The sequence below is a fragment of the Bipolaris maydis genome (assembly GCF_028858645.1).
Source record: "Bipolaris maydis strain C4 unplaced genomic scaffold PSV08scaffold_8, whole genome shotgun sequence".
Classification (NCBI taxonomy): Eukaryota; Fungi; Ascomycota; class Dothideomycetes; order Pleosporales; family Pleosporaceae; genus Bipolaris; species Bipolaris maydis.
Window position 1 is genome coordinate 360,943 of NW_027093864.1, and position 23,039 is coordinate 383,981.

At 53.1% G+C, this 23,039-nt stretch overlaps 8 protein-coding genes across 8 annotated transcripts; 2 read left to right on the plus strand and 6 right to left on the minus strand.

Annotated features, from left to right (window-relative positions):
- Positions 1–912: 912 nt before the first annotated feature.
- PSV08DRAFT_410078 (para-nitrobenzyl esterase) lies at positions 913–4,294 on the minus strand (the record flags this gene model as incomplete). Its single annotated transcript, XM_014222967.2, has 3 exons — positions 913–2,808; positions 3,448–3,472; positions 3,561–4,294. The coding sequence occupies 3 exons, from the start codon at positions 4,292–4,294 to the stop codon at positions 913–915; spliced, it is 2,655 nt and encodes an 884-aa protein (XP_014078442.2).
- Positions 4,295–4,817: 523 nt separating this feature from the next.
- Positions 4,818–5,965, minus strand: PSV08DRAFT_402245 (uncharacterized protein; the record flags this gene model as incomplete). Its single annotated transcript, XM_014222969.1, has 3 exons — positions 5,836–5,965; positions 5,007–5,786; positions 4,818–4,967 (listed from the first exon to the last, which is right to left on the minus strand). Exons 1-3 carry the CDS (start codon positions 5,905–5,907, stop codon positions 4,818–4,820), a joined length of 1,002 nt encoding a protein of 333 aa, XP_014078444.1. The 5' UTR covers positions 5,908–5,965.
- Positions 5,966–6,655: 690 nt separating this feature from the next.
- PSV08DRAFT_391293 (uncharacterized protein) lies at positions 6,656–8,081 on the minus strand. Its single transcript, XM_014222970.2, has one exon. It carries the CDS (start codon positions 8,016–8,018, stop codon positions 7,032–7,034), a length of 987 nt encoding a protein of 328 aa, XP_014078445.1. The 5' UTR covers positions 8,019–8,081; the 3' UTR covers positions 6,656–7,031.
- A 976-nt stretch (positions 8,082–9,057) lies between these two features.
- Positions 9,058–10,741, minus strand: PSV08DRAFT_302357 (uncharacterized protein). Its single transcript, XM_014222971.1, has 2 exons — positions 10,430–10,741; positions 9,058–10,325 (listed from the first exon to the last, which is right to left on the minus strand). The coding sequence occupies exons 1-2, from the start codon at positions 10,644–10,646 to the stop codon at positions 9,199–9,201; spliced, it is 1,344 nt and encodes a 447-aa protein (XP_014078446.1). The 5' UTR covers positions 10,647–10,741; the 3' UTR covers positions 9,058–9,198.
- A 577-nt stretch (positions 10,742–11,318) lies between these two features.
- Positions 11,319–13,343, minus strand: PSV08DRAFT_362650 (amino acid permease-domain-containing protein; the record flags this gene model as incomplete). Its single annotated transcript, XM_014222972.2, has 4 exons — positions 11,319–11,868; positions 11,933–12,385; positions 12,463–13,037; positions 13,090–13,343. The coding sequence occupies 4 exons, from the start codon at positions 13,341–13,343 to the stop codon at positions 11,531–11,533; spliced, it is 1,620 nt and encodes a 539-aa protein (XP_014078447.1). The 3' UTR covers positions 11,319–11,530.
- Positions 13,344–14,670: 1,327 nt separating this feature from the next.
- Positions 14,671–16,581, plus strand: PSV08DRAFT_362651 (uncharacterized protein). Its single transcript, XM_014222973.2, has 4 exons — positions 14,671–14,938; positions 15,011–15,138; positions 15,233–15,454; positions 15,522–16,581. The coding sequence occupies exons 1-4, from the start codon at positions 14,782–14,784 to the stop codon at positions 16,296–16,298; spliced, it is 1,284 nt and encodes a 427-aa protein (XP_014078448.1). The 5' UTR covers positions 14,671–14,781; the 3' UTR covers positions 16,299–16,581.
- On the minus strand, positions 16,404–19,992 carry PSV08DRAFT_391297 (uncharacterized protein; the record flags this gene model as incomplete). The annotated part of the gene is made up of 8 exons (XM_066093514.1): positions 16,404–16,913; positions 16,960–17,055; positions 17,206–17,404; positions 18,466–19,157; positions 19,221–19,439; positions 19,512–19,649; positions 19,794–19,850; positions 19,905–19,992. The coding sequence occupies 8 exons, from the start codon at positions 19,990–19,992 to the stop codon at positions 16,876–16,878; spliced, it is 1,527 nt and encodes a 508-aa protein (XP_065948981.1). The 3' UTR covers positions 16,404–16,875.
- Positions 19,993–21,975: 1,983 nt separating this feature from the next.
- On the plus strand, positions 21,976–23,038 carry PSV08DRAFT_362653 (uncharacterized protein). Its single transcript, XM_066093030.1, has one exon. It carries the CDS (start codon positions 22,321–22,323, stop codon positions 23,020–23,022), a length of 702 nt encoding a protein of 233 aa, XP_065948982.1. The 5' UTR covers positions 21,976–22,320; the 3' UTR covers positions 23,023–23,038.
- The last annotated feature ends 1 nt before the right edge of the window (position 23,039 follows it).

Genomic DNA, 23,039 nt, shown 5'->3' on the forward strand with positions numbered 1-23,039 from the left:
GGCGCTTGTGCATCTTTGATCGCCATGCACTAGTTTTCCTTCGCTCCGTCGGCCTTGTTCAGGCCAAACCCCCGTCGACTACTGAGAAGATATGCAATCGTATATGCACCCTTGGGACCCTTGGCTGAAGGCCTCGAAGAGCCATGTGACGGCGCCGTTCACCTTAGTTTCGCTTCCATTACATACTACCACAACCACCTGCCTTTTCTTCAACAATCTCGGTCCGGCTTTGAACAACGTGCTTAAGCTGAGGTGTGTCTCGAGTGATACATGGACGGATGATTTTGTATAGTGAGAGAAAATGGCGAACTCGAAACTATGACGGTGTGTCTCTATCAGACTCGCCACCAAAGCAATGGCCAACCAAGTATTCATGTGAACTTCTAGCAGCCCGAACATCCTGCGCCCGTATCCATTCCCCAACAAACTGCATGTCTCCCGCATCAGATTGTATCCACTGGTGCCCAACATACGTCAACCTACCTCGCCCTCTTTCCACGATTACCCGCCTTCGTTCCACTGTCAAACTTTGTCTGTATACATAGCATACAAAACATAGTTACGAGCACAGTCAGCAGCAGCCGCCATAACCTCCTGATGACGTAAACTCTGCGGTAGAGCATGATATAACGCACACATGTACGTAATTCTTAGTTTTCTAAAATTAAGTTAATCCATGGTTCGATTGTCGGCATGTAAGTTCCAGAAGAGATTACAAAGGTAAACGTAAATTACATAAAAGTAATTTCAGAATTCTATTTCTACTTCGTAACTCCATACATTCAACAGGGATTAGACTGGTAATCTCAGGGCACCATATCACAATGATCGAAACGAAAAAGAGAAAAAAAAAAGATGATCCAAAAAAATAAGTTCATTCATGACATTTATCATTACGCACAGCGATAAAGCTCACTTGTTAAGCCTCTTCTCCCTCGCCGGGTCCCTCCACCACTTACACTGCTCCATCCTAATCGCCACGCCTTCATCTTCCATGTATGCACCACCCTGATCCGGAGGGTTAACCACCAACTGCTTACTTCCAGCACCTTCGTACTTCTCCCACACCGTGGAGTTGGCAACACGATGCGTGTTTGGATCGCCGCTGACGACGAAACTCGCCCAGTATGCGCTGTAAAGCACCGAGATTTCCGGGTATTGCGTGCTGAGCTCGCCGTTGAAGTAGAGGGCGTCGCTGGCGTGGGGGATGCCTTGGTATGTTGGCGTGAAGTTGGGTGTGTTCCAGCGTGCCTTGTAGACGGGTGCCGAGGCAGAGGAGAGGATAACGGCAGTGTCTTGCACGGGACAGATGTACGAGTAGTCTCCATAGGCGGCGGAAAGGCGCTCAAATTGGTCCGATACGTACCTCGATGACCCGGGTGCAACCTTTGTATTGGGATACAATCCATCCACATCGGCGAAATCCTCAGCGTTCATGCCTGGAGTCAGGGTTTCCCAGAATGTGAGGTACTGAGCATCAGTGCGTAGGTCCTGTGGTACGAAAGCTTTGCCTTCGTTGGTAGTAGAGGAGATAAGGAGAGGGAGTTTGAAAAAGGTACCCTCCTCACCAGATGTCGAGCCACGCTTCTCAAAGAGGGGTCCTGGAGAAACAGGCTGCCAGGGCCAAGTGAGGTTGTAGTTGTGAGCATTGTAGATCGATGAAGAGATGAACTGGATATCATCAACTTCAGATTTCTCCAGGCATGCGAGTGCTTCCGAGGTGGGTGATTCGGGACAATTGAGGTAATCCATAAAGTCCGCAACTTGGCGTTGGTAGAGTGGATAGTCGATGCCCGGGAATGCACGTGCAGTCGGAGAACCAGACGACATGGCGGCCTTGCTGAACAGTGGCTTGCCGGCATCCTCACCATAGTTGTGGAAGAGATGAATGCCAACAGAATGGCCACCGGCACTCTGACCACCGAGTGTAATCTGGTCCTTGTCGCCTCCGAAGTAGCCAATGTACTTGTGCAAAAACTCCAACGCCATCTTTTGGTCTCGGATCCCCAGGTTCAACAGACCTTCTTCTTCCATGAACTTTGCGGGGAGAGTGCCTAGTGCGCCAAGGCGATACTGCACTGTGACGACCATGAGAGGCTCCGTGCTCCTCTCAACAAACGTGGCGCCATCGAAGCTGCGGTGAGAACCAGAAACAAATGATCCGCCGTGCAAGTAGACCAAAGATGGCAGCTTCTGCTCCAGGGAGACACCAGATGGTCGGTAGACGTTGATGGTGAGGCAAGCTTCAGACTGTCCCAGCGAGCTGTACATGTTCTGGAAGCAAGCCGGTCCATTCGCCGTCGCATCTTTTGTGCCATCAAAAGACGCAGGCCAGGTAACTGGCTTGAATCGGCCTGGTCCAACCGGCTGCGTAGAGTACTCGACATTGAACCAAGCATCTACCGGCCTGCTAAAAGTCTCCGTCTTGTCCAGACCCGTCAACAGCTTGGTGCCCTGGAAGCTGCCATATCCGGGCAGGCTTATGATTAGAGACTGGTCTGGTGTCTCTTTGTTTGGAGGGCTCGGTCGTTGTGGTGTTCCCGGCTGTGGCAAGGCCGGAGGATAAGATGGCCTCGCATAGGTGAAGGCACCAAAGTACCAAAAGAGAAACACCGTGCTACTCGAGAAAATCATGATGATGGCGAGCCTCTTCTTCAGCCATCGCCGAGGGAAATGGCTTGCTTTTATAGTGCTTTCTTGCTCCGGTACCGTTGCTGCTGGTACCGCAGTAGATGGTCCAGGGAGTCGGTCCGTCATGTTTGCCGATGTATGCTGGCAGGGTGCCAGGGGGGGCGGATCGCGCAGAGACTGCGGGGTTCCAGATTCGAGTTAGCTACTACTGCGGATAATCTGCGGCCAGAACGACTTTTGTTGGCGCTAGTTGAGGCGGTGGGTGGTGCGCGATGGGCAAATCTGGTGTTGAGTGTGGAGAAAAGGCATAGGACCGGCCAGTACGACGTTGCCAAGCCCTGTTAGATCGCGTTCGAGTCAAGTACATATCAAGGTCAAGTACAGTCTTGCGGGGAACAAGTGCCGTCTTTCATTCTAGACCACTGTTCCTGAAAGAAAAACCCAGTCAGTCCCATAAATCTCGCTACAGTAGAGACCGAGGGCACAGCAGGTTGTGAACGGATCACAACAGGGAAAGAATTGGCACGGCTGCACCATCCATGCTTGTCTTCAGCCGGACTTGTCTTTATTTTTCGCTCCCCACCGATGCATCTTATAACCGGAAGGGAACTAGATATCTCCATCAGGGGTCCAATCTCCGTCGGTAGAATATACACATGCGCGTGACCGATATGCATGCAGGTGGCGAGGTAAAGACTATATGTTAGACCGCCTGCACCCCGCAATACTAGCTTACTATAGTAACCCAGCCACCTAAAAAACCGTTACTCTTAGCGGTCATTATTCTGACGCCGACGAAATAAACTTTGGACGAACGCAAAGCTTCGCATACTTTGTCAAGCTAGACGTGATGTACATGCATTCTAGAATAAAAAATCACTCATACTACTACCCAGACTACTATGTGGTACCATCTGTTCGCTATTTACCTTGATCGTCCCAGCGCTGCAAATTCCTTCTCCACCGCATCCGCCATATCCGCAAGCGTGTCAAACTTCCACGTATACACTGGATCATCGCGGTTCCCCATGACAGCCCCGGGTCTGTAGATCCACGAACTCTTGATGCCCATATCCTTGGCGGGGTGGTGATCGTGATACTGCGACTGCGCCGTCTGCAGCACCTCGTGCTTCTCCACGCCAAACTCCTCCTTGACATGGGCAAGCATGTACTTAAAGTTCCGCGGGTTAGGCTTGTAGGATCCAATGTCCTGAGCAGTATATACAGCGTCGAATTTGTAGCCCTTGAGGCCGTTTGCATTGCCTCTCTTGAATGAGTCGTGGTCGACGTTGGATAAGACGACCAACTTGTAGAACTTGGAGAGCCGCTCCAGCGCAGAAGGTATGTCGGAGAATCCGGGCCAATCGCCAATGCTCGCGCCAAACTTTGTGCATTCTTCTTCGCTGGGCTTCTCTAGCCCGACTGTCTCGCACAGCTCAGGGAGGACCTTGGCAAGTACCTCGGAGTATTTGAGATGGCCGTATTCCCTCTCAACTCGCGCCTCGATCTCGTGCATGGTTTTCAAGAGTTGCTTACGGTCCATGTTTTCTTGCCCGGATTTCTTCAAATGGGGCTCAAGTCCAACCAAAGCTCCATTCTCCCAGTCTATGAGCGTGCCATAGACATCGAATGAAAGGAGCTTGAAGTCTGTGAGTTTGGCCATGCTGACTAGTCGTGTTGGATAACTTGTGAAGGGATGGTATAGTAGAGTTGAATTATTTTTGTTAAAGGAGTTGAGTATGACTTGGAGAAAGATGAGTTGTTTTGATAACTGTTAGCAATGCGATTCAACATTATTTATATAATTTGTACGTCTTGTTGTTGTGGTTGTTTGGAGGCACTTGAGTAACCCCACTTGGAGGCATGACGTTGGCAGTGGGGTAACACTCAAGATAACACGCCCTTTGGATAAATGCGGACTACATGCGGGACTACAACACGGGGAATGCACAAACAGGTGGTGATTGTAAGACAGACGCTGTACACGCTTTGCATGCATATCAGAGCAAAACGTAGATCGCTAACGCGTAGGGTTTAGTAACGAATTCTGTTGTGACTCAACAAGCCGCTGTAAGACCACTCATGGTTCAAGGTACAGTCTGCAATGATACTACATTATTTGGTGTGATAATCTATCAAAGGTTCGGCCCGATACTGGTACTCCAACCCTACACTGTATCGACAACTTAGGCCTTCATCTCATACGGCAAGCTTCCAAGCTTCGACTCCAGCACCTCCTTTGTCAATTTCCACAAGTTTGCCTGCAGCTTCTCATCCAGGGCCTGCTTCGATGGTGCTTGCACCTTCTTATCAGGAACGATATATGAGTTCTGGAACTGTTAACATGATACTCTATCTAAGTTCATATGACTCACCTGGATTTGATCTTTCACGATGTCTGGCGATGCCGCTGCGAACAGGGCGGGTCGACAGCCTTCAGCGACTGGGTCCTTCATGAATGGTCGTACAGCATTCACACCGACCTTACCAAGCGTACCGTACGCTTCAATGGCTTGATTCTGTTGGTCCGTCACCACTCCACCAGGATGTGTCGCATTGATCCACGGCAAACCCAGACTGTTCGTAACCTCTCCAAAGTCGCCGGCCTTGATGTGGGAATAGAGTTCGCGAAGAAAGAGGATTTGAGCCAGTTTGGTTCGGTTGTAGAGCTTCGTGGCGCCGATATCTTGATTAATCTCATCGATTGATTCAAACTTCATGCTCGAGTCTGCGCCCCTGTGGAGGTCAGACGACTGGTGCACGATGCGCGAATCTAACGTCTTTTGTAGAATTGGCAAGAGCACAAGCGTAAGATGGGCTTGCGAGAAGACATTGACCTGCATGTGACTGTCCAGGCCATCGCGCGTTTCGTTGTACACGCCAACACCGAGACCAGCATTGCAAATCAATGCGTCCAACCTGTCCAGCTCTTTTGCCAGCGACTTGGCTACCTCGTCCACCTGTTTCAAGTCTTCGAGGTTGCATTTGCGCCACTCCACCTTGCTGACATCGCCCCATTCCTTGAGCGCCTCCTGGGCCTCGTCGGCGTGGTCCTCCTTGTTCGAGAGGAGATAGATCTTGGCTGGGTTGTGTTGGAGGAGGTGGGCAACGATACCATAGCCGATGCCAGCGGAGCCACCTGTTACGACGTAGACCTAGTTATAAATTAGGACCTGGATATTTGTTATGGGGGTGACATCTTACCTTTCCGCTAAGGTCGGGAATGTCGGTATTGGGGTCGAAGGCACTGCCGATTGCTTTCTTGATTGTGTCCATGGTGTATGCAGTTTAATATGTTAGATACGTCGTGGAGTTCTGTTTAATTGGCTTGTACAGCAACTCTCAGGTCATCGGGGTTTGTTCAGTATATAATTCACCAAGGCGTTGCATGTCATGTCGTCATAATGATTTGCATTGGCGTAGGTAACACTTCAGACTATGGTAATTAGGTACCGAATCAACCTATTATACAGGATGTGTCAGTCAGAGTTCAGGAATTAATGTTATTCTATCAAGCGCTGCATCTTATGCAGAAATGCGTTATTGTGGAGTTTGCACATCTAACCCTGGTGTAGAAGGGTATTTGTAAACTTGCAATGTAATATCGTGACACGCGATGCAGCATACCACGCATAATAGACAACTCGCCGAGAAACGCGCTTCGAGGAAATCACTCTGACATCTTCGAGATAAGTTGTCGCATACGAAAACATGACGTGCCATGTCGCCTGGCTAGACGATGCAGGGCAGCCCCGCCACTCCACTAAACAGTTCGTTTGGATAAGTTCAATCTTCAGAAAATAAGTAGCATCCAATTTGTAACTAAAGCGCATATTTCAATGCAGTAACTCTTAGGTGAATAGCTAAATTCCGAAAATCTGGTAAAACGCACGTGTCTCTTTACCTGGATAGACAACATGTTTTAAAAAAGAAGAAAAAAGAGTATTACCATTAAATCCGGTATCCAGAGCATAACTTCATAGGTCGAGCCCACATCCAACGCCTTGGAAACAACAATCTTGCGCATAAAACAATCCAGAGTGGGGTATATATCCAGCCAGCCAGCGCAAGATCATTAAAGTTCCTCATCCTGATTTCCTAGCGCCGGTAAGCCCCAAACGGCCAGGATAAAAAGAAGAGAAAAAAAAAACCCCCCTGCAACATCTCCCAATCGTACATAATCTTACATGGTACATATGACAATGGTAAAAAGAAAGAGAAGAGGGAACTGCAAGTAAACAGAATACTCGCGGAATGAATCCGGGACCCAGAAAAGCGCGCCTTGTAAAAGAAGAGAAACAAAAAAAGAGAGGCGGGCGGAGGGATCCAAGAAATAAAGGTAGAGAAAAGAAAAAGGGTGGTGGTGATGTTCCAACTCACAAGGCTCAAAGAATAGAAACCTAAGAGAAAAAACCCCTCCCCCTCCCGCCAACTTTGGGACTCAAGGGCCCAAAAAGCTTAACATCGGCCCCCATCTTCTTCACAAACACAAGATACGCCTCGAGCGCCTCCTCTTGCGTGTCAAACGTCTTATCGCGATTCATCCACATCTTGAGGTACTTGTCTGCGCCGACGTCTTTGAGGGCAGCGTACCAGCCGCCCGAGGAGCGCTGGCGGAGCTGGATGGCGAGGTTTTTGCCCTTGAGCGCCGTGATTTTGGAGACTTCGCGCATGCAGGCTGCGCGGAGGTCGTCTTCGTCTTCCGAGTCTTCGTCGGAGGAACTGCTGTCTTCTTCGGAGCTCGAGTCGAGCGAGGATGAGGACGAGGAGCGTTGGATTTTGGGGCGCGAGGTCGACGAGGCGGCGCGGGAGAAGAGACTGGGGCGAGTGGGTTTTTTGGGTTCCGAGGCGGGTTTTGATTCGACTTTCTTCTTTGCAACGATTTTGGGTTCGGGAGCCTTTTTGGGGGCAGGTGCGGCTTTGGCGGTTGGAGGGCTTTTTGAGCGTGATTTCTTCTCGCTTGGTTTTGAAGGCTTTTCGGCCTTTTCTTTGGAAGACTTGACTGACTTCGATACTACGGAAGCTGATTTCGCCGACTTGGATGTGGCAGCTTTTGATGGCGTTGGCGGCGTCACCTTTGCTGGTGGTGGCGCCGCTCTCGCCTTGAATTGTTCAAACGGGCTCGGCCATGAGCCTATAGGCTTTGGTGTCTCTTCGACCGGCGGCGGTGGCGCAGTCTTTTTGGACTTGGGGTCGGTTCTCGAGGGTCTCGCAGGTGTTTTTGGTTGTGGTTTTGGTTCTGGGGTCGACTTGGCTGTTGTCGCCGCTGTTGTCGCCCTTATCGGAGCGCCTCTCCTACCAGTTGCGACTGGAGGTGGAGGTGGAGTGTCGGGGACAGCAGCCTCTCCAAACAGTTGTCGTGCTCGGTCCTTTACACTGGGAAACATGGTGTATGCGCAGCCAGGGTGTCCTGGCTCGATCAAAGTGTGCGCTCACTAGTCGAATCAGTGTAGAGTATGCGATTGATAATGCCCAGTACCCGCCTTACAGCAAAGACAGTGGGAGATCAAGACAGTGCGTAATGGGGGGAGGCGAAGACAGTGCGCAAGTGATGGAGACATAAATGGAGACCTCGGGACAGGATACATATCATTCTGGCAGCCTAGTCGAGTTACTAGGACAAGCCACGGAGACGCATCGACCACCATGTGAGCAGCAATCCGTTTTCAAAAATAAGTGGAACATCCCGGCAATCGCTTCTAGAACGCCTGCTCGCAATGCGGGAGTTGCGGTTCCAACACGCAGAGATGGTTGCAAGTAGTGGGATGCATGCTTGTCGCGTGGAAGGCCGCATGACATGTTCACACGACTCCAACGCATGCGAACGTTTTTATTTTTTGCTTTCCCCGCATCTCTTGGGAGGAGAAAAAAAAAGCCCACGAGGACGACAATGCGACGAAGGGGGAAAAGGCGAAGCGATGGAATTGCAAGAGTTTAAGGGGGGCGAGTGAATGGATGAGCCACCGTGGCCCCCTTTCTTGGACGGAACACCGGCCTAAGCCGGAAATTGGCAACGGGACGAATAACGGTGCGGCAATTCGCTCCCCGGTTTCGAGGATAACCCGGACTCTCCACACCGTTGGATTTCTGGATCTCCGGGGTGGTTGTTGTCGTCGCTCACGTCTGGTTGCGATGGGAGAAAGGCGGTGTTTGGTAAGATGGATCATGCACGTCAGTCAAGGTGCATCAACGGCGTCGGCATATGGTTTAGCGGGCTCCACTCGTATCGCCTTAGCGCATTCTGTTTGCAAGTCACGTTGCGTGTCGTCTCGTGTCTCTCTCTCGAGATTCGCATCAGCCGCCCAAGCCTCGCATGTCCCCAACAATGCGCTCTCACCACGCGGATGCAGGGGCCTCTCTCAGCACCCCATGAACCTTAGCTGTGCGTCCCAACGAGGCTGCCTCTTCACTCTCAGTGTGTTGTTATCATTATTATTGCTGTCATTGTCTTCTCTCATCATAATAATCAGTCATCTTGGACAGCTCTCTCACTACATGTAAACATCATATTGCGCTAGAAAGGGCAGAATTCCGTATATCATCATGCCTCATCTCATCAGTTCATACCTACGCCTGCGCGCTCACAGGCTGAATCCCCACCTCCGCCATCTTGGTCTCTTCAACGGGGCTATCCGCCCTCTCTACCACATCTGTAAGGCCGAGATACTTCAAATTAGCTGCCCATCCCAAATCATCACCAAAGTAGCCCTTCATAACCTCGACACCGTACTTGATACCGTTCTTTGGGTCGTATGTCAGGCACTGCTTGCCGACAGCCAGGCCAATGACTGCGTCCCAAGCAGGCAGCTCCGTTGCCGCGTACTGTTCGGATGAGGGGTCTAGTTCGGAGTTGAGAATGGCGGAGTAAATATTTTGAGCGGCGGCTTGGCCCATGACTGTTGCGCTGCCTGCGCGCTTGATGCCGGTCCACGCAATCACATCGCCGACACCAAAGTGCGATGACGCGTTTGCGATTGTGTCTTTGAACATTAACGATTGGTGTACCATGACTTCCTTGTCGGCATTCAGGCATTCCGCAGGCAAGACTTCAGTAGTAGGTGTACCCTTCTTTGTCGAGTCAATGACAAAGTCTGCAGTGATTGTTTCGTTGTTTGCCAGTGTGACGGTGTACTGGCCGTTTGGCATATCAGTGATGGTGGCCCGGCTACCGAGACGCAGAATGACACCCTCTTCCTCGAGGAGAATCCTTGCGCGCTCCTTGACCTCTGCAGGCAGCGGTTCTGAAGAGAGAACTTCACTCCGCGAATGTACCAATGTAACGGCAATTTGCGGGTAGTAGTTCTTGATCTCAGCAGCGAACTCGATTCCGACAGCGCCAGCGCCAATCACAACTACTCTTCTTCCCTCGCACTTTGATGCGTCCCCGCCAGTGATCTTCTCAATAAACGCCTTTCCATCTCGTTGATACTCCTCAAAGCTCCCAGACTTTGGCACAGCCGGGAACGGCCTCTTTAGCCCTGTAGCCATGACAAGGTAATCATATGCCTGCTGCTGCACCTGACCATTACGATCGCACCACTCTGCAACCTTGGCTTCGGGATTGACATTCTTGACGCTTCCCTGCTTGAAATGTAGATTCGGCTGCTTCAACTCATTCAAATGGCTGAATCTCTTCCACATATGCGTCGTATATTTGGGCGTCACGTGTGCAAGTGGTGCACCAACAGAGTGGACTGTTTAGAGACACAAGCATTAGTCATGCTCTTTGAGAGTGGCAACGAGGGTGATGGTGGGGTCCAAAAGTCAAGCCTCGGCTAGAAGAGGGGGTAAAACGCACAATATCCATCACGCTCATCGATGACTGTAATCTCGACTCCTCGTCTACTCCGCGCGCCCTTGAAATCCGGACCTGGGTACACGCTTTGCCGTGCGCGGCCCTGTGCGTATTCGAGGAGGTTGAGGACGGCAGAGATGCCGCCGTATGCGCAGCCCACGACGAGAACCCGGTGAGGGCCCGACGAGCTAACGCTGCTCAGGGTTTCTGTGAGCCTCATATTGAACGGCCTTGATCTGATAACGGCAGGGTCGTGGGGGTAAGCAAAAACGAGGCTGTGAGGAGGGGTTGAGAGATGATCTGATTAGATTAGGAGATTAGGGATGACAAGGCGGACCGTCTGCTACTTATTGCTAGCAACACAACATGTGAGACGCTACACCGACATTGGGAAAGACAAGCAGTGTACAACGCGCCGGTGGCTTGTAGTCTCCATGGATGATCCACTATCACTGTGGACTTGAAGGTAGGAGATGTGATTGGTGATCGGAGTGTCATCTTATCAGATCCGAGAGTTGACCGGTGCAAATTTTTATCTGATGCCCCACTTTCCGCAGGAGACTATACCAGACATCGTATCCTGCCAAGGTATCCAATGCGGGCTATGCTCCCCAACGGCATTCACAATCAGCTGCTTGACGTTAGACTCTGATCCTTCGTTACAGATTTGACCGCCTGTTCTACCGGATATCCCGGGATTTCAGGCCATTGGCCCAATGTGTAGCTTTCCCATGTGGAGTGTACGTGTTGATATGTAGGTATGTAAAGTGTAACCACTAGCTGCTCGGACTAGCCCATTCACTAAAAAGACTTGGAGAGATTCTGGTGTCCGCCATATAAGTATGTAAGCATAGACACTTTCCAAAGATCGCTAAAACTTCATCACAACTTCAAGAAAAAGAAACACGTAGCTTTTTATTGCTGACTAGTTTGAGTTTCTTCTTGCAGGAACTACACAATCTGAACTAATCACAACAACGCAGCCAAAGCCGCAATTATAAGAACAATATATACCTCTGAAATTACCGCGCAACCTATTTACTCTTCATCATCATCGTCATCACCATCCCCCTCCTCCTCCTCTCTCCCCCACCCTCCCAAGAGTCACTCTCCCTTAAACCCATCCACCAGCACAACTGGCCCCTTGTACTGTTTCCTTGCTCGGACCGCATAATCCACTCCACTGAACAACGCAACAGCCGCAAACATGACAACAGCCCAGTTAAACGATTCAGGCTCTACAGGCGTAGATTCAGGCCAGAAGCACCAAAAGAAGGCGTGAGTGGAATACAAGAAACCGCCAATGTTGACGGGGACGCCCCATTTACCGAGGGACCAGCGGCATGAGGGAAGGAGTTCCGGGTGCACGATGCGGCGGTAGAGGACGGCGCCAATGGAGAACATGTAGGTTATCATTAGGGCGACGACGTTGAGCGAGATGACTGGGACAATCGTTGTTAGCAATGGCTTGTAGGGTGAGTACAAGAGAAGGGGGAGGAGACATACTAGCATTAAAAGCAACATCCGAGCCAATATTAATCAAACTCAGAATAATCGTCAGACCACACGTGACAGTCACTGCATTCGCAGGGACCTGGAGCTTCGGGTCCACGTGCCCAATCCAGCTGCTAAAGGGAAGACCACGGTCTCGGGCAAAAGCCCAGGTCTGGCGCGACGTGGAGAGGTTGAAGGTTAGGGTTCCGGCGAAGATGAGGACAGTGGGGATGGCATTGAGGGCAATGACGCCGCCGGTGGAGACGGCTTGGGCGAAAACCCACATGTGCGGGTAGCCAGTTGCGTCGTCGAGAGCGGCTTGGACGTCGGTGATCATGAACATGTAGCTAATGAGGAAGACGACGCCAAGGGCTCCGTTCATAATGTAGGCGCCAATCATGGCGCGGGGAACAGTTTTACCTGCATCTTTGATTTCTTCGGCCATGTGGGCTGCAGAGTCCGAGCCTGGAGGTCATATTAGAGTGGTGCCTATCAACTTGGGGGAGGGGGGGGGGGGGGGGCTTGTGGAGCTAAAGACGTACAGATGCAGGCATAGATGGCTGATAGCTGGCCTACCATCAGTGCCAGGCCAGTGGAACTCCAGCCGCCACCGTTGGTAAAGTGTGTAAATGTCACTTCGGCAGTTGCTCGAGGCGACAAGACCCAGAAGACGATTATAATGGCTAGGAAACCGAATACGTGGATGACCAACATAATGTTCTGGAAGACGGGCATGAACTTGGAGCCCCAAATGTTCAGTACCCAAACCAAGAGGGTAACGGCAATGACCATGAGCGTTCCTTGCCAGTTGGTAGGAGAGTAGTCCGGATACATGACAATGGCCGAGGACTGGATCAGTGTTCCCACGAGAAACGGTCCGGATGCGGTACCAGCTTGCCATGACAGAGTCGACATCCATCCGATGAAGTAGCTGAATGGCTTTTGGACGCTGGGGGGCGAGAACTCCGAAACCCAATGGTACTGTCCACCAGCTGTTGGCGCCATAGATGCCATCTCAGCCAGCGACAACATGACGGTACTGAAGCCGAACCAGGTCCATACGAAGCTCCAGATCAGGCCAGCTGGGCCTCCGTCAACAAGACCTTGATAGGTGGCACTACCTACTGTCAAACTTGTGTCCTTAAAAGCGCTCATATATAGTCACTCACGTCAGGAGAACCTCCCATGTACCCTGCAGGATAACCGTAAAAGCCAATGCAGACAGCGGCCGATAATTCCTCTTCAACTCTTGCACCTTGCCCATGCGCATCATGTCGGCCTGATCCGCCCTCGTGTGTCCCCTCAAAGACTCATGGTACTCCTCGCTCTCGCCATCATCCGCAAACCCAGAGCGATGCGCTCGCGCCTCGAGCGCATTCTGCTTGTCGATGCCACCGAGCGGTTGGCTCTGGTAAGCAGTCATGACTAGCGGTTTTGGCACACGGGGTTTCCCAGCGGGCAGCGCCAAGGGACCAAAAACGAGGCCTTTTATAAACGAGTTAACGTAATTTGACCAAGCTTGGGCAAACAAATCAAAAAAAATAAAGGCCGAAAAGAAAAAACAAGGAACCCCAAGGAGGAAAGACCCGAGAGACTGGGACTCGGGGAGATAAAAGTCACGCGAAGCGTTGTAAGTAGGTAGAAGTCAAAAGAAAAAAAAAAGAGATCTAAACGGTCCTGGCAAATTGGGTAGCGCATTAGTTTGACAAACGGGCTGGCTTGCCTCGCTGACCTAGGCCCTTCGCTTCGTCCAAACGGTGGCTTGTCTCTCTCTGCCGCTCCTAGAAGACTGGGCGTGGGGCCCGCTAGGCTGAAATGCCCTCGAACCCAATGCCGTGAGAGCAATCATCTTGGTATGCATATGTGTGGACAAGGGCCGGCCGCACGTTGAGCATTGGCACAAAAGGAGAAGAAGAACCCCGCAGCGGAGCTGGGTGATGAATGGTTCTAGGGCGAGTCGGTCCGTTTAATTGGCAGACCTTGCTACCACGCGGGCCGCTTCCTCATCTGGGGGTTGGGATGCTTGGCGCTACAAGATATGCAGGACAAGATGGAAATTTGATAAGCAAACGTGGCGGTCATATTGCCCGAAAGGGGAGGGGGAAGGGGTGGTAATGGAGTAAAAGTGACTAAAAAGTACGATGAGAAAGAGACGATTGGATGGCAGATTAGTAGTTGAAAAACAAGTCGGCCGAACCAAGACACGGCACAGTGACATTTGGGAAATTGTGTCTCGACGAAAGAGGCGATCTGCAGTAGGCTAAGAGAAGGGCGATGCGTCGATCCTCCGGCTTCTTTGCTTCTTTGAATGTTCCTCTTGTATCCACCTGCAATCCTCAACCGCGGCTGAATATATATGGCGTTTTCCTGCTCAACCACACCGTCAGTGGCGGGCATATCCGTGGGAGTGGTAGGTTTCCGCTCATGTACAATTCGTCACCACTGTACCGCTCGGCCGCCCGCTCAGAAGCCTGCTTTGCGTTAGGAGACGGCTCGTGGCGTGTTTGGCATTTGCTCGCTTCGTTGCGCAGAGCCGTCGAGGCCATGGGATCACAGTTAGATGCAATGGTGCAATACTAAGCGACGAAGGACCGGGCCACGCTTCGCAAGGCGGAAGGACGAGGGAGCCAGGGGGTGGGTGGGGGTTGACCAGCGGGACATGTCGCTGCGCTAGTGTGGTGGGTGGTGAGCACTGCCATCGTTGCCCTGGAGGGCTTTTGGTGAGATCTCTCGGCTGTCAGCAGAAGGTCAGTTATAGAGCTCCCAGGCATCCCTTTGCTGTCGCGCCACGTCCCATAACGGCTATCCTATGGCCTCTTTTCACCTTCGCTGTCGCTTCATCTCCTTTGCCTCTGTTCTTCATGGCGGGAGATGTTATTCCTCCGCCCTATGTCATCGCCGCCAATGACAAGCGCGGCCTGATTGTCGTGACAGGCGCTTCGGTGTTGGCCTTTGTTTGGTGCTGCTCGTTGATCCGTGTTTGGCTGCGATGGAGATTAAAAGAGTGGAGATCAGATGGTGAGTACTTCGTCCTGCTGTTTCCAAATTGCAGATATGGAGCGCATACTGAAAATTCGCTTTTGTTTTTAGACTGGTGGCTTGCGGCAGCGACGCTGCTAGATACGGTTCAAACAGGCATCATCTTGCACCTCGTTACTCTGGGCTTGGGCGCATCTCAGGACAATATACCACTACCGCAACGCGAGCAACTGGGCAAAGTAAGTTGCCCCCCAGTTTCCAGAATCGTGCTGGATCCGCACCAGGATGTGCTGTACTGGGCTCCACAGAAGCAACGTCTGACGGTCTGAATAGGAAGGTTTCGCAAGTCAGCTCCTCTACATCTTTGTGATCCTGGCCTCCAAGTTATCCATTCTCTTCCTCCACCTACGGATATCGCCCGGAGGCTTGCATCGCATCGCCGTATGGGCGACCGTGGCTTTGTCATGTATATGGGCAATCATATCTGTCGTACTGGTCTCGGTACCATGTAACCCAACGCAGACAATCCTAGACCACACCAACTGCAACAACCGGGTATGTTTTTTTCCTCTTCCATCTTCTCTACTCGAAAAACAGAATGACTGATTGTGTTGGCGCAAAGTGGCCCAAATGGCTCTCGATCGGCATTCTCGACATGGCAACCGAATTCTTCATCTTCACCTTGGCAGTTCTACTAGTCCACTTCCTGCACATGCGACGCGGCGCAAAAGCCTTGGTCGTATTCGCATTCAGCGCACGTCTCCCCGTCATCGCAATCGCAGCTGTCCGGCTGTACTATCTGCGTGACCGCATAGCCGGGTCGTACACGTTCGACTACCTCGTGGCCACGCAGTGGCAAATGGGCTACGCCATCATGAGTTGTACCATTACAGGCCTGGGTCCGTTCCTCAAGCCCTTCGACAGCGAGTACGTCGAGAGCTACAAGCACTATAACCACAGCAGTTCGCATCGCTCGGCGAGCCAGCACATGACGACAAGCTCGAGCGCAAGTTCTGTTCTGCCGCCTCGCCGTATTATGCCGCGAAAAAACCAAGATAATATCTCAGAGTCGTACTTGATGAACGACATGCCCTCGCGCAGTGGCAGCAAGCGAACTGTGCCTGACCATCGCCGCTCGTCGTCTGGAGGAGAGCTGCGGCAATCAGAAAGTCCCCTACCCAATGTGCCAGTCATGCTGACGGCCGATGAGCACTTTCGCCCCACTCATATATATCGCGGCCACGAAGCTGAAGTATGGGTTGGAGAACGGAGTCCAAGTTTTCCCCAAGAAGAAACGTACACAAGCTCCGGAGCCAATGGCGCCCGACGACCGCCCTTGGTTATTGGCAAGAAGAAGGAGTTCAAGATTGAAGTTGATAGGGCAAGCCGGATAGTGTAGGCGTTGTTTGGACGAGTGCAACAATACCCTTACTGTAATTTTGCGTGCGGCACTGCAGGAACCAAGCAGGACTTGGTCCAGCAAGGTTGCGCACAAACGACGATCTCATGATAACCTAAGATGACCCCAAAAAAATAGACCTCCAGCAAGGGACCATGTACATATTCCTTCCCTAATAGACAAAAATCGAATCAACGGCATGATTTTGAAATGCAAGTCACCTGCCTTCGTTACTCATACAAGTCACTTTATAGGGTAAACACAAATAGCAAACAAAACTCCACATTCCTATGCGAAAACCTATTATACACCAAGCAAAACGAGCAGTTTCCTAATTACCCGTGCTCCCCACCGTCATGCTCGCCCCTAGTAGTCGCAGTGATATCATGGGAAATGGTGCTTTTCCAATTGTTTCATGCGCCCTATACCTCTGCCTCTTGTCCAAACACAGTCATGGAGAATCAGACACGGCTAAACGCACATCGAGGGGAATCTTGCAAAGGTTACCACTGGATAGCGGCTACCTGGAACGGAAAATGTGTAAAGGGTAAGAGAAGTAATAATTCAATAGGCTTGCTTATGCGGAGAATCGGCGCATAACCTTGGCGATGACTGCTGATGATCAGAAGTGGACTTCACAAAGGCATGTGAGACTGCGTACCGTGGAGAGCAACAACGCTGAAGATGAAGACAACGGACAGGGTCATAACGACGACAGGGTCAACCTTGAGTCCGGGAGATTCATCAGTGTACAGCCCTGAACAAGCACGTTAGCAGAGTTCAAGAGTGACGTTTCTTCTTAGTGCTATATCCAGCATCTCCCCACTGTAGACGTGGAATTGAACTTGGTACATTGCCCAATCTCCTCATTTCCTTGCGTCCAGCGGCTGGTCGAGTGATTACTTACTCAGCATGGTGCTAGAGCTACCTCCAGCACCTGCCGCCCTTGTGCTGCTCGGTCGCAGGTTGGCGGTCTTCTCAGCGCGGTCGGCGGCCGCCTTCCTTCGCATGACGGTCGCAGGACCACCCGGGGGCTTTGGCGACGCAGGGCGTGCGGTTGTTGAGCCTGAAGAGGCCGCGTTCGGTGAGGTGGCGCGCGGGGCAGACTGTTGTTGCAGTTAGTGAATATGTCGGGGCATGTTGGAGTTCGGCTGATCCGTCGGCATGTGAACGTCTTGTAGAAGGCATTGCTTGCATTTCCAGGAGAGCGAAGAAGCACATGTAGGCTGCCGAAAGGTAGAATAGCATCATTGCCCCTTGCAGCCCTCATTCGCAACACCTTGTCGTCTACACGTGTCGCATACTCCTGTCTTGCAAGCAATGGGCGGCTTCTCTATTGTCCAATGGCTTCGGGTGCGCTCGGGAAGGGGTGTGACTGACCATGATGGGCAATTTGAACGGCAACCGGTGCGAGATGGGCAGAAAGTGGGTGATAGAAAGGTCGTGGGAGGCTACAGGCGATAGTCACTCAAACAGAACCCAAAGGCCACGATTCTGGAGCTGGGGTTGCCGCGGCGCGCTAACCCTGATCTCGCTTGCGACTACGCTAGCAAGGGTCACGTGTTGTGCTGTGTTCGCTTCGCTTCCTCATGTCCCGTTACAGCCATTTGCCCGGACCGGTGGCCATAATTTAGAAAATAGCAACTTCCAGAACCAAATGTAATGTATTATGGCTCACAGGAAAAATAAAATAAAAGACCAGGTCTTTTCCCAAACCACTTTTTTTTCCCATTACGCAGTTCCGTTAAATGTACCAGCCCTCATAGCCTCCCAAGATGATCGAGGCAGCGTCGTGGCTGTCGCTCGTTGATGTAGAGGCTCTTGACCCGATCCGAAAAGCTAGCAACCGATAACAGCAAGATAACCTTTGACAAAACTCCCGCAAGTCCCCCATGAACCAATGCCAATCCGTGAACCCTGGCAACAAACACCTGTACCCCACTCGTGAAAAGGTATATCATCTCCAGCAAGACCCCAACAAGTGCAGAGGCATGTGCATGGTGCACCTCGAACCCACACGAAATATTCGCCGACCTTTCCCATTGACCTGCTCCGCCCAAGCTAGTACTTCAAAGACCGACTTGGTATGCCTGAGACACCTGAAATGCAGTAACTCCGGATGTGCATCGTATCTCCCTAAACAAAACTCCATTTTCTAGCCCCAGACCGACGCCTGCACGCCCTGCGTGGGCGTGTTGCTCCAAGGACCATTGTTCCAAATACCAACTCCCTTGTCCGTAACAGTCGAAGAGGGATTCATAGAAGCAGATGTTGTAGCAGCTGCATTGTTCTGCTCGCTAGCGTTGTACGAGTTGTAGCCCAGAGGCGAGGGCAGAGGCGAGTTTGTCCGCTTGCCCATGGCAGCACCGGCAGGCTGCTGAAGGTTCTGGTTCTGGGGACGGGTGCCAATGGGGGCGACGCCGGAACCGTTGGCCTTTTGTCCTGGCACGGGTGGTGAGCCGCCGGGTGACGAGTTAGAGGTACGGTTGGCCTGCTGGGCGTCAAACAGATTGAATGCGGGGGCCTGTGTAGTCGAGGGGGACGAGGTGCTATTGGCACGGGCGTCCTGGGCGCTACTGGCCGCATCCTTGTCCCGGGGCGGCATCTGAACAGAGCCCTCGCCCGCAGCGTTCTGGGCTTGCATGCCGAAAGGGTCAAAAGCGAGGGGAGACGGCCCGCGTCCGGCACTCGAAGTCTGAACGCGAACGTCCTGGCTCGAGGTTGGGTTGTTGTTGTACAGAGTGGAGGTCTCGCCATACAAAGCACGGTGCTGGCGGGCGATGAGTTCGCGGCGCTCGTCTTCATTCATGGCATTGGGGCTCATGGAGCGGTCCGACTTGGAGCCTGAGCCCGAAACGTCTGCATTACCCTAAGTCAACTGTCTGTCCTGCTTCTATTGTTGCCCAGATTCCGAGTCCTTACTTCTGTGATATTGCTGCTCCTGGTGATAGTTGCGCAGCTCACGCTCTCGCTGGGCTGCCATCCGTCGCTTCGCCTGTGCCATCTGGTCCGCATCGTTGGGTCTGGGCGCATAGCGCTGGTTCTGGTAGAAGCCCTGTACATTGGAAGCCGAGTGGGAGCGAGAGCCGTCGTACTCGCTGACTGAGTGGTGGCGCTGAGGACCGCCCATGCGCTGCTGGTCTGTGGTGGTGGTGGTGTGTATTAGTATGCGTGGGTGATGTGGTGTGTACATGTCTATGTGGGAATGCGTACCATAGTCGGGGTATGGGCGAGGACCACCTCCCATCATGGGCATCGACTCACGGCGGGCAGCGCCCATGGGCGTGGGAGGGAAGCCGGGGCCAAAGGGCTTGCCGCTCTTGGCGAGGTTCTCAATGGCACGGTCGACCTCTGTGATGGTGTCAGTGTAACGGTACTAGAAGCATGTGTGCCAAGGTAGTGTGTCTTGTCACAACCATGTTTGTTGCATGGATTGGGCGCCAAACATGGCACTGACAGACGACAGTGGCGCAAGACAGACGACTGGCAACGTACCCTCGAACTGAGAAGCGTAGGCATTGGCGACTTCGCTGTTGACGGTGGAGCTAGTGCCTACAAGTGGGTGAATGGGTGCACTGTGACTGGCGGGGCGCATTGGTGTAGTACCTGATCGCGAGGGCGGGGGAGGCTGCTCCCACGAGGGCTGTCGGCCGGGAGCTGGTGCGTTCCACGACGCGTCGTTGTAGTAGGACATGGTGGTTGCGGGAATAATCGTGGCCGGATATGGAAGACTCGAGATAGTAGTAGCGCCGGGCGGGTGGAGTGGCCAGGAGATCTATGAGCGAGCAGGTGAGCAGGTGAGCAGGTGTGCTTTGCAGCAGAAAAAACAGGCACAGGAAGCAATTGGCGTCGACTTGGGATGAGAGGATGGTGGGACTGGGCGTCGTCGGGTTGCGGGCGACACGAGGGGGGCGGGAGATGAAGTCGAGGCGGGCAGCGGAAAATTTTGGTGGAGAGGGCACATGTTTTGGAGACTGAGGGGGAGGGCCTAGTGGGGACTAGGGGTCGTGGGCTCATACTCACGGTGAAGGCGACAAAAGGAGCGACAGCTGTCCACTTGGCTGAGGGCAAGGTGAAGTCGGCGAGTGAAGGACAGCTGGGAGCGGGTGGGTAGGGGTCAGGAGGGACTCGGGAGATATCGCGGGCCTGGGTGAGGATTATGTCGAAAGGGGATGCTGGGGACGCTCGACTACTCGCGCTAAGCAGGCCGAGCGAAGAGCTATCCACTTTATTCATCTCGGCCTCGAGACACGGGCCTCAGCAAGCTGCAGTCAGTGAGCAGGCCGTCGACGAGGCATGCCATGCCATGCCGCGTTTGCACTTGCAGTTGGCCCAACGGCGGCCTCGATGCAGCCTGTCGGGGCTCTCGCGCGCAGCGACGGCGTGGGCGGACGCATGAGTGCATGACGTCCATGGCGGGCTGCTGCGGGACATGCATACATGTCTAGTGTAGTAGGTGCTGTGTGTGTGTGTGTGTGTGGATGGGCGGATGTACATGTACATACGTACTTCTTAGTCCCTGGTTACTTTAGATGGCCAGCTACCTGGGCTGGCAGCCCGCCTAGCGAACCGTTGCTCGGCCCATCAGACGACGACGGAGCTGCCCGCCCGCCCACAAGCACATGCCTGCTGAAGCTGGCGCTCTCGCAAGCCGGCCAGCACCGAGGGCCGCGAGTCTGGCACAGCCCGAGGGCCGTGGCGAGGAATAAGGGCGGGCGAGGACAGGAGGAGAGGGAGGCGTGTCGGGCCATGCAAGCACAGTGCATCTGGCCCCATCGCCATGTCCCTACCGGATGGCCGACTGCGAACGAACGGGCTTGGGCTGCACGATGCGGGGCATGGGATATGGGCAGCCTGCCAGACTCGCCAATGGGCGCCCGGCCCCGACGGGCGTCTGCGAAAATATCAACCTGTGGCTGACTCCTCCGCACCCGCACCCACGCACACGGCCATGGCCCATCCCACCACGACATGGCTGCCCAGCTGCCCAGCTGCCGCCGGCCCTGTTGCCGCAAAGAGCTGCCAGTCCGCGCTTAGAGCGCTTCGCATGCGAGAACAGGACGACCGTGTCGGAACATGGTGCCGGCAATCTGGCTGGCTGTGTGGGCGGGCTCCACCGTGTGCTTGCATAGCACACCCGTTGCAGTCTTGGACGCGTACCTGTGTACTGGGCACATGGACAGTAAGCAAGTACACACCCCTCCGTGACGGCCAACCAACACACGCAGGTGCCGCAATACAATGCAATGCGGTTTTGCTTTGTTCGGCTAGACATGCGCTCCCGCCTGCTACCCCGGCTTTTGGAGCTCGCCTACCTGCCCTGCCGTTGCGCTACCACCACTAACAAGTCTTGTCGAATCCAGCAACACACGTTTGGGGCACGGGAATCCGTGCTTCACCATGCATGCTTCCTTTTACCCCTGTCCCGCCTCTCCACCTCTCCAAAGTCCATCTTCCCTTTGCTGCGTTGTATTTACCACCGTCGTGACTTCCCTCTCCGCCATGCCCGCCATTGATCGCTCCTTCCACACCATCGTCATTGCCGTCGTCGTCTCGGCCAAATGTTTGCTTCTGGGTCGCCGCTGCCCCTCTCCAACGTCAGGCCCCACGCGCTTGCCACCAACCGTTTGTCTCAACCGTCGCCCATGACACCAGTCACACTCCCTCGCCCTCTTGCCCACCGCCCGTATACATAGCCCCTCAGGCCGTCACGCATCCTCTCGTGCAACCTCATCGCCCGTGCGCCAAATGCAACAAAGCCGCATCAAGCAAAACAATGGAACATTCCAAGGCCTTGCAACGTCAGCCTCTGGCACAAGAGCTCCGTTTGCTGTCAGAGTCCCCTTCACAGTCTCATAGACGTCGCTGGCGTACATGAATGGAGCAGAGGAAATGGCCAGGACGAGGACCTCTTTGATCTCGACCAGCAGCATGCACCTCCTGCTTCGCATGCCTTTTCTTTGTCAAGCGGACACAATAAGTCGGCCCAGACCCTCCATCGTATCCGCATGTGCGCACCACCATGTCTTCGGATGCCACGTCCTTCCATGGCCTGCCCGCGGAGCTCATGCGGGACATTTGCGATTTCTTGCCACTGGACGCTTTGCTGGCACTCAAACTCACGGCTCCACGGCTTAACAGTACGATCCGCCTGGACCCACGCCGTCGGCAGGATGCCCTTTCGCCCTGTGCACGACGTGCAATACACAGCTATCTGAACCCGTCACTATCAAAGCCCGATCAGCAGCACTGTCGCCTCTGCAATACCGCCTATTCAATGGCCATGTTCAGCTCGTCGGCCAGCCCAGCATGCATTCCCATGAAGCTCACCACTACGCCCCATGACGTAGTCCAACTGCCATCCAACGTCTGCTCCTGGCACGTAAGTAGACTTGCAAGAGTCATCCACACAGGATACAGCGGCAGAAACGAATGGACTAGTTGCATGGACGACATGTGTATGCATTGTGGAAACATCATGGGCTGGACCAGGGGCAGCTGCACATGCGATAGTTGTGGCTTCTGGCCAGTTCGCACCTATACTCGCTATCTCAACAACAGCAAAGAATGCCATAGGTTCCTCTTCTGGCGAGAAGCTTCAGAGCTGGCTGATCGTGCCGCCGGTCCGCTATGGGTCTGGGAAGCCTATTTAGACGATGATGATGGTAAGCTTTCCAACTTTTGTGCTGACCGTGTACAAGTTCAAGTACCTTGGACAAGTTGACCTTTCTACGTAGATGA

What these genes read in the sequence shown, in the direction of transcription:
- PSV08DRAFT_391293 (XM_014222970.2), bottom strand. Translation starts at nt 8,018, where the DNA reads ATGTTTCCCAGTGTAAAGGACCGAGCACGACAACTGTTTGGAGAGGCT.
- PSV08DRAFT_302357 (XM_014222971.1), bottom strand. Translation starts at nt 10,646, where the DNA reads ATGAGGCTCACAGAAACCCTGAGCAGCGTTAGCTCGTCGGGCCCTCAC. An exon ending in CGATGAGCGTGATGGATATT is followed by an intron (nt 10,326 to 10,429) that starts GTGCGTTTTACC and finishes GTCTCTAAACAG; the next exon opens with TCCACTCTGTTGGTGCACCA.
- PSV08DRAFT_362651 (XM_014222973.2), top strand. Translation starts at nt 14,782, where the DNA reads ATGGCGGGAGATGTTATTCCTCCGCCCTATGTCATCGCCGCCAATGAC. An exon ending in AAAAGAGTGGAGATCAGATG is followed by an intron (nt 14,939 to 15,010) that starts GTGAGTACTTCG and finishes TTTTGTTTTTAG; the next exon opens with ACTGGTGGCTTGCGGCAGCG. An exon ending in ACACCAACTGCAACAACCGG is followed by an intron (nt 15,455 to 15,521) that starts GTATGTTTTTTT and finishes GTTGGCGCAAAG; the next exon opens with TGGCCCAAATGGCTCTCGAT.
- PSV08DRAFT_362653 (XM_066093030.1), top strand. Translation starts at nt 22,321, where the DNA reads ATGTCTTCGGATGCCACGTCCTTCCATGGCCTGCCCGCGGAGCTCATG.